Raw genomic sequence first — 12,931 nt, 5'->3', positions numbered from 1 at the left:
ATTTTTTTGAAGTATGTATTGCTTCCTCTCTTGTGTTTTGGAGAATATATATACGGGATGATACCAGTGTATAGGGTCTCACTATTGCTATCAAAGTTGAATTGATGCTCATTTTGGCATCAATGTTGCATGTTGATACCAACATTTTGGAGATATATACTGTCCCCATCTTTAGCTGAACTCTAAGTCCAGTCTTAATAATATGCTACTGCAACGCACAGCCAGCAGGGCCACTCCAACATGAAATTTAATTAAAAAATAATCTCTGGTTTCAGAGATCAAACATGCATATGGATAGATGGACAAAGAGACATGACCACTCCATTTACATTAATTTTATACAGTTTGTACAAAGAACACATAAATGTGATTGGCATTGGATTTATATGCTGGAGTAGCTCAGTCTATAGTGCATCACTATAAACTGGATGACTGGGGTTCAGTCCCTGGCAGGGGCCTCTGCATCCAGATGATTGTGGGGCCCACCCAACCTTCAATATAGTGGGTACTGCGTTTCATTTCCCCGGGGGTAAAGTTCTGCCGGCGTTTGATTATGATCACTTACTTCTGTCTAGTGCTGAGTTCAGGAATGAGTAGGAGCTATATCTCCTCTCATCCAAGTGCTTTCATGGTGCATAATTTCTCAGATTTAGTATTTTTAGGGAATCCTGTCAGAAAGTAATATTTAGCAAAATCATCACTTAACTTGGGTTTGGTGTTTCTTTCAGAATCTAGTAGCGTTGGAGATGAGATAGTTGGAGTTATAGGTGGTGGAGAGGTGGAGGAAGGAGAAGATGTGGAGCCAGATGATGATCAGGCTGAGTTTCATGCTGCAGATGATCATTCAACACACCCTGCAGTACAACCACGTTGGCCCACCAGGGTGTTTGCTGCAGAATGTGTTCGTAGGATTATAGTGGCATGTGAAGGAAATAAGAGTGCCCACTTTGATCTCTCATTAGCCAAAGAGATGCAACTCACCAAAAGTAGAGGTGGGTTCAATTTCTTACTCTCTCATACAAACAAGAGGATCATCTTATATAACAGTTTTTCCAAAACAGTGCATAAGAAATTGAAAGTATTAGATTACTTTATTTATAGTTTATATGAAAAGACTTTCAGCGTATCATGATTATTAATGAATAGTGAATGAAAAAGGATTTGGAAGGAAGAGGTTATGCTTATTTTAAAAATGATAGGGATAATCAGGACATGTAACATACATAAGGGAAAATGAGAAATCAGTACAAAATGTTGATTTGAAAACTTCATGGGAAGAGAGTGCTTGAGAGACAGGTTGAAATGAGAGAATAATATTGAAGTGGATCTTACAGCGTAAGATAAGAGGGTGTGGGTTGGCGTCAGATGGTTCAGGTTAGGGACAGTGATGGGCTTTCACAAACTTGATAATGAAGAAAATTTCTTGAGCACCAAGTAATTTCTATGAGCTTGTCAAGACAGATTCTATATCAAGGAATTATTGTAATTATTCATTGCTTCCTGAATTTTATTTATTTATAACTAAGTGAATATTTAAGCATCATATATCGATTATTCATTTATTGATAGATTCATATTGATTTATTGTTACTTTCAGGAGACTATCTGGTTTTACATCTGTCAGATTTAGTGAGGATGGCTTTCATGGCAGCAACCAGTGACTCAGACCCCCTACGACTTGAAGGCCTCAAAACACTGCATGAGGTGATAGATAAGTTTGCCCGTGTGCCAGAGCCAGAGTTTCCAGGACACCTTTTGCTGGAGCAGTTCCAAGCCCAGGTAAGCAATTTTGTGTGTGCGCACACATGCACACACCCATACATGTGCATGTATAATATCATCAACTTCACAACTAGGTCCAGTGGCATGTTCATTCCAAAACACCTACCCTTGCCTTGTGAAATTATTCCAGAGTTTCTCCAGCCAACTGTCTGCTGGTGTTGGTATATGTATTATTATTATTTTAATAAAGGGTGTGTGTATTACACATTTCATCTTCCATTTGCTGAGCAGGTGGGTGCAGCTTTACGGCCAGCATTCTCTCCAGAGACTCCATCCCATGTGACAGCAGCAGCATGTCAGGTTTGCAGTGCATGGATTGGAAGTGGAGTTGCTCGTGACCTGAATGACCTGCGGCGAGTTCATCAGCTGCTTGTTTCGTCCCTGGAAAAGCTCCGTCGGGGCACATCTACTATTCAGTTATACAATGAGAGCCTTGCCACACTCGAACGGCTTGCCATTCTTAAGGCTTGGGCTGAAGTGAGTAAACCAGCCTTGTAGAAATAAATGTGGTTGGTGTGATTTAGGCTACGAATGAAAGTCATTGGTTTGGAAACTTTTATAAACAGCCACAGTTTTGTTGACAAATTTGTCTTGGTACATAATGTAAATGACATATGGCTATAAATGGAGATTATAACAATTAATTTGTTTATAATTTCTGTTAGATTATACAGCAATTTAAAATAGAATATTAAGGTCATTTCCTTCTTGATCACCAGTATCATCCTCATTCACATCTTCGTATAACAGTATCATATACGTGATCATCACAAAATATTAATCTTTATCAGTCTTCTCATTAAACCCATTGTGTTTGCTACAGGTATTACAGAACAGAATCATTCCATCTTTCCTGAGGTCATCATAATACTCTTCCTACCTGGGTTGATATTCTTAAATTCTTTTCAGAATCATTTAAAGTTTATTCAATCTCTTGTATAGAATATATTTACAAAATTGACTATAATGAAGAGTTTATTACTTGTAGCTATATATCTGAAGTTCGAGTTTCGTTCTGATGGATGGGATGTAATTAGCATAGTTACTTCTTTCAGGTGTATATAGTAGCGATGATAGGGAATGGCTCAGCTCCTGGTTGTCTAAACACAAACCCCAAACCTGCACCTTCTAACATATCGCCTGATAAAGATGAAGAGGATTTTGGTGATTTTGAATTCAGAGGAGAGAGTCTCCTGAACCTGGTGCAGCCAGAACTAGTGAGTTTGTCTCAGCACTGGTTAGCAGCACTCCGGGATCATGCATTGCTTTCTCTGCCACCAGGTAATCCTGTGACAATATATGATGCGATATTATGTAAGTAACAAATTATGTAACTACAGTGATATCTCATTACGAAGTATGCCACTTCCATTACTGTGTTCCGAGTGCCTTTTCTTAATCCCTGTGAACTGGCCTTATAATTAAACTTCAAATCCATCAAGATGAGATATTATGATACACATTTCAGACTGAATAGAAGCATGCATTTCCCACATTTAATTGTGCTCTTAATTTCATCATGGATATAATTTTCTTTGTTTACTATGATTTCGAAGCACTTGAACTCTACCTCATTTTTATAATCAAAATATCTGATCCAAGATTCTAGTTAAAGTACTTTTTCCTGCATTTTAAGCTTCTAATTTTTGAGTCATCATAGATGTAAATAGGGGCATTATCAGTATGGTACATTATAGTCAGAGTGCACCATTCTACTCATATATTTAGGTTATATCAGAATTTTCCACCTGTAATTTTTTTTATTTTTAGAGTTTGCTAGTCAGCTGCCTCACGATGGAGGAGCATTCTACACGACAGACACCATGGAGTCTTCCCGACCTCACTATGCAGCCTCATGGCCCCCTATTCTACATGCTGCTGCCCTATGGCTGAATGTGAGTGGATTTGATAGCAGACCAACCAATGCTTCCCCTGTGCCAAACAATAACAACAGTGATAAAGCTGGAGATTCTGCTTCTGACAGATTTCATCTCCTGTTCGGTAAGTGGTAAAACCACACAGTGGATGTCTGGTTACATAAAAAAGGCAATACCATGTATTTCTGAGAGATACAGTACATACATGAGGCAGTATATGTATTTTTAATTGACTCTGAAAATTACATGTTGGACAATGTTTACACAGCATTCGGTGTTCTGTAAAGATTTTCTGAGTGTAGTACCATGTCAGAGTGGTAAAAATTGTTGACATATCAGAGGAACTTGCTTTTGTACTGTTTAGTGTTGACATAGTTACACGTTTCTTTGTTTCAGCGTAAAGCATTTGTCACAGAACCGGTATGTTGATCAGACATGTATTAGATGAGAATGACAATAGAATTCCTGTAAGGTTTTTAAATCTGAGCAGTAACTGTATGTACCACACAATTTAACATTCACTAACTACATTTTCCACACAGTGTACATTAGGGGTTTCATATAATTCTTGTAACAAATAGTATTAATGAATTGATCTTTGTAATGGAGAAGTAGGAACTCAGTCTTTAAATGCGGGCTTCGAAGGGTGAAGTGCTTTAAAAATGAGGATGTCATGTAAGTGATTCTTGGAAAGAATATAGGATGTGATTGTAGCACCATATAGTCTGGCAGAAGTTTACTGACATCAGAAATGTTGGTGAACTTTTACCAGACTACACTGTGCTACGACCCAGAAGATAGCCATATTCATTCTCACCACCATGAGAACCTCAAGTCTTACCTACTTTGATTTTATTTGGTTTAGGATTAGTTCCAGTGACAGTCTTCTGTGAACTTGGTGAAAAATGTATGATCCCTTATAAGCAAAGAATTTCTTGATCAGCTGAGCAATTATCTGTTTTAGAAGAAGAAAATGTCCCATGTGGTTAGGTAACATCTGATTGTGACACATGCATAGAAAACTTTCAGTACAGATAGAAATGGACCATTCCATTAAATTACTTGCTGAGTTATTTTTCTTTACTATCTTTACAGGAATATGTATGGAAGCAATGTGCAGTACAAGGTCTTCAGAACCCATTGAGAGTGTTATAACATGTCTACAAGCCTTGTACACACTGCTAGATTCTGATTGTCCTAGAGAAATTCTCATGGGTGACAGGTCTCTTGGAATTGAGCTCTGCAATGTGCTGCACAGGTTAGGTTATAATTCTTACTGCCATGTTATAGTTATCAATAATACATTCTTGTTCTGTCTTATAATGCTAACAAAATCTAACTTCTTTCTTTGTTTCCAACAGGTTGATATTAACAAGAGACAGTCTTTATGTTCAACTTATGGTAATGGAAGTGCTTAAGCAAGTGATGAAAGCTGCTCAAGAAACCTTTGATACATACAAAAAGAAGAAAATTAAAGGTATTATTCATCACGGCTTGATGAAGTTGTATATCTGTAATTGCCTGAATAATTTGCACAGGAATCAGTTTGTGGTAGCATAAACCCCCAGCTGAAGTTGGAGACTATGTTTCTTTGAAATGTTGGCATTACAACCCAGAAGACCAAAATCAACATATATGTATATTAGAATATTTAATGAATTTAATAAGCAATGCAAACAATAAAGGTTCACTGCATTAAAGAAACAATGACTTATTCTTACTTATCATTTGACTTGTGTTCTAAAAGTGAAATGATGTTACATTACATTTTTTACCTTTTATTTACTACTGTGGCACCACATAGTGAAAAATCTTGTCAATCTTAAATAAATTGCTATATGCATTAAACCATGTATGGTTGCCTAGTGATGAGACAGTGTTGAGCCTAGATCCCTAACATGTTAAACACTTAACCGTTAATAAGGTGCGTGTTGTCCAGTGATCACCATATTGTGAGCTTTTAGATATCTCTACAGTGTACATATTTGAATACTGTGTTCTTAGGTGTAAAATTATAATTTGAGACCATAAATGTTAGAAATGTATTCTGTGCCATTTGGTACCATTCTCATTCTAAAATCTGAAATACCAATTATGCAAATTACAGAAATGGTGCCAGCAAATCAGGAATCTCGTGCAACACAAGAAGTAGATTTACTGGGAGAAGGTGGTAGCACTGGTGATATTGTACCCGGACAGTCCTTGGTGTTCGCAGTGTTGGAAGTGTGTCTATGTCTGTTGGTACGCCAGCTACCTGTGTTAAATCCTTCACCTGGACCTGTCCCCATAGTCAGACAGCATCACACTCTTCCCCCTACAGAGGAGTCAGGACAATTGATAGCCGCTGCTCTTTCCACTATGGAATGTTTACCTAGACTCTGCTCCCCACAGGGTGAGTACCCATAGTGAGTACTAACAAACAAACCAGTTCTTGAAGTTTCAACATTGCTTAGTATGAAGCCTGCCATTATACATTCTCTTGGCTCACTTATATACACCAACAGTCCTCGCAGTTGATTTCCTAAGTTAGATTTGAACTACCTATGTTGACTACTTAATTCCACACTGTGGTGAAGAATTTTAATATGAAAACACCTGAAATTGTAACCATTTTAACTATGTTGTGGTTTGTATTGTTAAGGTTTGGTTCTGACATTGAATATCCTGACACCTGTATTATTTATCAAGATTTGAGGTTCTGAAAGTGGTGAAGATATCAAATAAGCAAACAAACAAACTATGAACACTATAAATGACACTAGTGCCAAATGCGTTTCGACCTCAAGAGGTCATCATCAGTGGCAAAAGGGGAATTAATTCATATAATCAAAAATGGTTTTAAAATAAATCATGAAGTTGAGTTCTTTACAAAACCATAATAAGTAACACTACATTAGATGTTGGTTTCACAGGAGTTGTACTCTGCATTTAGCTATTAGTCCACTGGTCTGTTGGCCGTTGCAGAGTACAACTCCTGTGAAACCATTTACTACTTTATGTTCCTCTTAACATGGCCACTAACTCCATAAACTTACCAGAACTTCACATAATATTAAATATGAGTAGGAAGACGTTCTTGATATTAAGTGACTTATATCCTTGATTTTATCTTCTAGGTGCTGTTGCTATCTTGCCAACCATTCTGTACCTCACCACTGGAGTGATCAAAGAGACTGCCACAAAGAGTATCCATGATCCAACTGTAATAGCCACTGCTGTTCCTGTCACAGCTGCTCTCCACTGTTTGAGAACCCTAGTCACTGATAAGTACTGTAAGGATGAGAGGTCAGGAGAGGACTGGCGTAAACTGTTGCAGAGTGCTCTTGCAAAAGTAATTGATCTTGCCAAGACAGGTAAGGACTTTTTAACATTATCATCAGTTGGTATTTCTACCAGGATGGGGCATCCATTGATAAAACCTTCTTTATTATTCTCTTTCTATGATAAGCACACTTGTATCTGTATCCACTCTTTCTTTGTTCTCTTTTGTATATCATCCTTTCCTTAGTTCCTCCACCTAGTCCTTTCTCTCACCCATGGTTGCTTATTCAACATCATATCACTATATCTTTAATTTTACCACTTCTTCTTGTGCTGTTTCTGTGTTAAGATTCTGCTTAATGCCCTGGTTTTAGGTTTTATCTGTTTTTATTTATCATTTAGTAGCCTGTAGAAATGTCACCAAACTCAAATATCTTTGTAATAACTTCTGATCCAACAGTTTGTGTATATGTTCTATCTATTCATATGAGTTTTAACAGAATCCAATATAATAAAAACCTAAAATTTTCCCTGTAGGTTCTTATACATCTTATAATTGCAAGGTATTTAAATAGGCTGGACACAGCTCAAATGAAAGAGGCAGAGAATGAATGCTACTGAATTTTGGTGCAGAATTCTTTGGTTAGGGATTACGTGGAATAATTATTCAGTAAGGTTATCCTGCCATGTCCAAGTATACATAGCAACTCTGCTTTGAAAAATATTTTAGAAATTATTTTCAGCACATATGTTAAGAGAAGTGGTGTGGTCTACTGTGTTTATTCAGTGAAATATAAAACTTTGCATTATATGTTCTCATAATAGGAAATAACACCCTTATAGTTTGTTACCCATCATGACAATAGTGAAATAAATTGTGGTTGCAGGTTCAGATGAGACTAAGTTGGATGAGGTGACAATGCTGTTGGCTATTGCAGTGTTTGTTCTGCATGCTCCAGCTGAAGTGGTTTGTGCCCCAAACTTACAGTATCCCTGCATCAATCAGTTCAAACAATGTTTGCAGAGCAACAACATTACAGTAAGTAGATTATATTTACAGTAAAAAACAAAAAATGTACAGTCCATTCACTGACAAGATGCAAACATTGCTTGCTGTAAGCACAGATAATAGAATCATTTCCCTGAGTCATTCAGTACATTTTACAGTTTTAAACAAACAATCAGGATACATTATTCTGTTACATAGTGTAAATTCCCTGTACGTGTTTTCTTGTCAAAGCATCTTAGACACTAATCATCTCCCAGAAATTCTCATAATAAATTTTCCTTAGTTTAATATTATCATAGTAAGTGCTTCATAAAGATGTGATTATGTTACCAGGTGAGGCTGAAGTGTGTGCAGACAATGCGCACAATTTTTGCACATTCGGACCGCAATGTTGCCACACCATATATCCATGCCTTGGCACCACGCCTTGTTGAGTTTCTGTACTCTGAAACAAGCAAGCAGTTGGCATCAGATGTTGAACTCTCACTTACTCTGGAGAGCATCCAGACAGTTGAAACACTCATCACACTTGCCGAACCAAAACACAGTACGTAAGCTGGTCCTGTACTAATACTGACATAATCAATAACAGCACAGCTGTATCTAATGTTTTAGAGGTATTGACACATTTGAAATATCAGTAGTAGATAAATGTAATACTTGTTTATATAATTATCATACAGTGTGCATCAGTTTATTGATCTTTTGTTCAACTATCATCAGTTTAGCAGTAAACTTAATTGGAATATCTCTGAAAGTTAACATGTTAACGCACTGTAATTTTATTGTGAACTTAAACCTTTTAAATTTGAAATCTGGAAAACTACACAGACTTTTTAACATTAATGTGCATTTTAGAGAAAATTTCAAACAAATTCATTAATCTGTGTAAAATCTATAAATGTTTGATAAAAGAACATAATTATTGTAATGATATATGGTGACACTAATTTACCAATGCCATGGAGCAGAGTCCTTCTTTAGAAGCTAGTATTTGCACATATAGCCAAGAAATTCTGTTTGTTATGGAACTTGTAGGTTCATAGCTGTATTCACATGAAGCCATTTTTACATTGTGTAAAATAATTTAAATGTTACTTATGTTTGTCTGTGCTTTCCAGGAGATTTAATGCAAGGCAAGTAATCCAACAAGGTGCATTAATATGGAGTTCAATTAATAGCATTCAGTTGTAATTTACTATGTTTCTTCGATGGAAGTAATGACCTAATTGAATCTAATAAAACACTATGGTATCCTTTTTGAATTTCAATATATATTTGTTTTAAAATAAAGTATATATAAGTATTTATGATACAGAGTTGGAATTGTATGGAAGGCTTTCATTGAAAGGGGCATAGATTCCACATATTCCTGGTTTATTTGTGTCTAAGCATTCCATAGTGGATATTGGTGTCGACTGGGTTAGATTCCACAAATAGCTATCGTGACAGACTGGAAGAACAGGTAACTTGTTTTCTTCATATCTTTGTTTGAAACATTTACTTTCTTAATTGTAGGAGTTCAAATGCTTACACTCTTAGTTCCAATCCTGGTGAACTGCCTTCTTGAAGGTCCTGCTCTCAAAGAGGCTAATAACTTCACCCGAATTCTTCATGAACAGAGCTTGCAAAAACTTATGAAGATTGGGCCACAGTATCCACAGGTATGACTTCTATTTGTCTGTTAACTCTTCATCTCTGAAGTACTAAATGGGTTTGAATGAAATTTTATATTCTGAAGATTGCTAAAAGTCGTCAGGCAGTTTTAATTTTAATCTTATTGATCTGGTATGACCAATATATTAAACTGGGATGATAATAAATTCAATTTTTATGCACTCAGTCATACTATGGTCATCCAGGAGTAATATATATCCTTGAGTAGCTTTTATTCTAATGTATCTCTCCTTCAAATCTTGCCAAATGAGTCTTAAATTTTATTCTTTCATCATTTCTTAGTACAAAGTAGAAACGTATGCTTATTGCTTGTGATCTGTTTATGGCTCTCTGTATGTGTCAAAACATACATATTGTATGTGTAATATAACATAACTTGAATCTTTTCTTCAATTTTCCAATTCAGTCTCAATTGCACATAATTCCTATAGTATTTACTTGATGCAGAGGAATGATATTTTGACAAAGAAGTTTGTTTTTAAAATTTATTGAGAAGAACTTTTCACCCTAATCTTACTTCCTATTCACTTAATGTACTGCATAGTGTATCATTTTCCATGAATGCAACCCTCGACAGTAGGGAGTTGAACTGTATGAATAAATCTTTTAGAGTGTCAGCTGATATCCTTGATCATTATTTTTGAAAAAAAGCAGTTGTGTACTTTTCTTGCTTGTCCAGGAGTTCAAGGCACTGATGTCACAGTCTGGTGAACTCAGGAGCAAACTGGAAGCTGCTGTGCGGTCAAGTCAACAGGCTCAGCAAAGATCCAAGCTGGAGTCAAACGCTACCAAGCTACCATTAGCCCAGACTCCAACAATTAAGCTTAAAACTGACTTCAGTAACTTCACATCATAGACAAAAAATATTGTCATGATATGGGAACATAGAAAAAAGGTACCAGCAACACTTTTCCTGGATCACAAGACAAGCTCAGATATTGAGTCTGTTTTCTAGAAGTACAATTAATGTAGTTCTATCATAGATACCTACTGCCAACTTTAATGTTTTCCTTTTTCATTTCATTCCTTCTTGCTGATATCTGTAAGATTTTTAGTCAGTGACCAGAACAGACTATGTCATTTTTCTTTTACTGTTATTTTTGATCTGTCAAATCACAAGACCCATTTGGCACTCAGTGTCACAGTGATTCTTGGATTTACAGGAATGAATGATGAATGAATGATTGATTGATTGATTGATGGATGGATGGAATGATGTATCGCATCCATCTGGTATAATTTATTACATGCCATACTTCTTAATATCTAAACTGTTTTAGCTCCATCTATTCTGTCCATTGGTCTTTGCCTGAATAGTCATATTGAAACAATTTTAATTTTTCTTTTAAATTTACTTTTTAAATTACCTATTTATTCCTCCATTAATAACAAATTATATTTAATATTTTTGTGATGAAGTATGTTTCTTTGAACTGATAATTTATCAGTATTATTTTATTATAAATGATTTTGAATTCTTTAATTAAAAATATCAATAATTAGCCTAATTTTTGTTTATGTCATTTGACATAGTGTTCATTTCCTGCCTTTCCTTTATTTATATGTGTAGATGTATTTATTACCTGAGACTAAGAATATGTTACAGGACAAAATTACTATGCTGACTGAAATCATGAATATTCTTAGGTTACAGAATCACAAAAAAAGTATGAGTAACACTGGGAGAGCTGATTGTGTGACATGTCTTGCAGAATAAGGAAATGTATGCTCAGTCAGCAAATATAGTTAGGAAATCATATTCATATATGCAAGAATAACAGTATATTCCTCATTAACATTCCTAGCAAAGAAAATGGTTCATATTTGTAGATATTAATAGATGTTCTTCCATGTGTTCTACTGTTAGGCACAGCAAAGAGTTGAGCATTGTTTTTATCACTTGTGAAAACAGGATTTCCATATTCTCAGATTCTGAAATATGAAGTATCTGATGAATAGAAGGGAGACCAATATGGAGAGGCTTTGTGGGTTTTTGACTGTTCCTTAGAGCATTGTGATAATACTTTCCTTTTTATCTTTACCAATTTCTAATTCAAAATAACCCATATCATTAAAATTAGAAGCCTAGTAGTTTATTCACAAAACCTATTTTCCAATGGTAATGTGGGACATCAAATATAAAAGTATAGTGCACTTAAGGTGGAAGTTCATTAATAATACTGTTACATCGTCATCTCCATTTCCATTACTGCACAATTTAAATATCATAATTCCTACCTTGGTCTACATAAGTGTTACATCTGTTTTACATGGTGCAACTTTTTGCCTGTAATATTTGTTACTAGCTCCTTTTATATAAATTCCTTAGTGAAGATTAATGTTACACATTAGTAAATCATTACCCCTCTCCTTTCTCTTTTACATCTTTTAGCTAAATAATATATTTCCATAACCCAATTAGATAATTCCATAATCCTTATTAGACAATTTGAAGTTGACTGTGATGCTCATACCAGTAAGCAGGGTCAAAATTAAACTCTAGATGGAATAGTCATAATTGATATGGAATGAATATTTGATACAGTGGAGCCAGTCTATGGAAAACACAGTGTCTTTTTGTATCACACAGATTATACCTTTTTATAAGTTTCAAAAGAAACTTGACATTAAAACTGCTGTGATTTGCTAAGATAGCTACACTGTACTTATGAATGTCTTACCAAGCGTGATACAGTACAGATGTACATTACATTTATGTACTATAATGCAGACTGATAGTAATATTATATTCTCCTCTTTTCCTGTAGTTAATAATAGGTTTATGATGGTTGTGTTTGTAGGGAATTGGTGTAATTGATTATAGAAAAAATAGTTGAATAAATCAATTGTAATTAGTAGCAGTGTTATTGGTTATTAGAACTTAAGTGCTTAGTCCGTAACATCCCTGTGCAGATGTGTGGGTAGAAACCATCTGCATAGACTAAGCAACATCACTCCTTATTTTGAACACATTCACTGTTTGACATATAAAAGCAGACCATAATTAAATGCTGGGGCCAAAAGCCTGAGTTATAAAGAGTGGCATACTAAAGTTTTTTATGTGCACAGTGAATATCTTAACACCATTGAATTATTTTCTCCAGTTTAATACATCATCTACCTGTACTTCCTACAACTGCCAACAGAGTTCATCAACCATAAAATGGAAAGCTAAAAAAGAGGTATGTCAGCAACTTGACTTCTTTTGGGTTTTGCAAGAAGAACTCATTCCTTTGCTGAAAGCCTTGATGTCTTAAATATTCGAATCCCTGCTTTAAGAAACAAAAAACTTATTGACGGTAGAGCGTTATTTAGCTGTGTTATT

The 12,931-nt window shown here is 35.4% G+C and overlaps 1 protein-coding gene across 6 annotated transcripts in view; it reads left to right on the top strand.

Annotated features, from left to right (window-relative positions):
- LOC110839031 (HEAT repeat-containing protein 5B) overlaps positions 1-12,464 on the top strand; it is a 54,075-nt gene extending 41,611 nt beyond the window's left edge. For 4 of the 6 annotated variants that reach the window (XM_022082816.2, XM_022082812.2, XM_022082815.2 and 1 more), the window contains 14 exons: positions 729-992; positions 1,598-1,779; positions 2,014-2,259; positions 2,838-3,063; positions 3,553-3,783; positions 4,755-4,917; positions 5,021-5,136; positions 5,767-6,051; positions 6,776-7,012; positions 7,808-7,959; positions 8,263-8,476; positions 9,051-9,065; positions 9,448-9,593; positions 10,286-12,464. In XM_022082816.2, coding sequence (XP_021938508.1) covers positions 729-992; positions 1,598-1,779; positions 2,014-2,259; positions 2,838-3,063; positions 3,553-3,783; positions 4,755-4,917; positions 5,021-5,136; positions 5,767-6,051; positions 6,776-7,012; positions 7,808-7,959; positions 8,263-8,476; positions 9,051-9,065; positions 9,448-9,593; positions 10,286-10,462 — 2,654 coding nt within the window. In that variant the 3' untranslated portion in view covers positions 10,463-12,464. The remainder of the gene's footprint in view (positions 1-728; positions 993-1,597; positions 1,780-2,013; positions 2,260-2,837; positions 3,064-3,552; positions 3,784-4,754; positions 4,918-5,020; positions 5,137-5,766; positions 6,052-6,775; positions 7,013-7,807; positions 7,960-8,262; positions 8,477-9,050; positions 9,066-9,447; positions 9,594-10,285) is intronic. The other 2 variants (XM_022082813.2, XM_087357472.1) reach the window with 1 other exon arrangement.
- Positions 12,465-12,931: the final 467 nt, after the last annotated feature.

This window comes from Zootermopsis nevadensis, unplaced genomic scaffold (genome assembly GCF_977971745.1).
Source record: "Zootermopsis nevadensis isolate Lab colony 2312 unplaced genomic scaffold, Znev_1.0 Znev_ptg000028l, whole genome shotgun sequence".
Classification (NCBI taxonomy): Eukaryota; Metazoa; Arthropoda; class Insecta; order Blattodea; family Termopsidae; genus Zootermopsis; species Zootermopsis nevadensis.
Note: the sequence above shows the minus strand (reverse complement) of the source record. Positions and strands in the feature narration are given on the sequence as shown.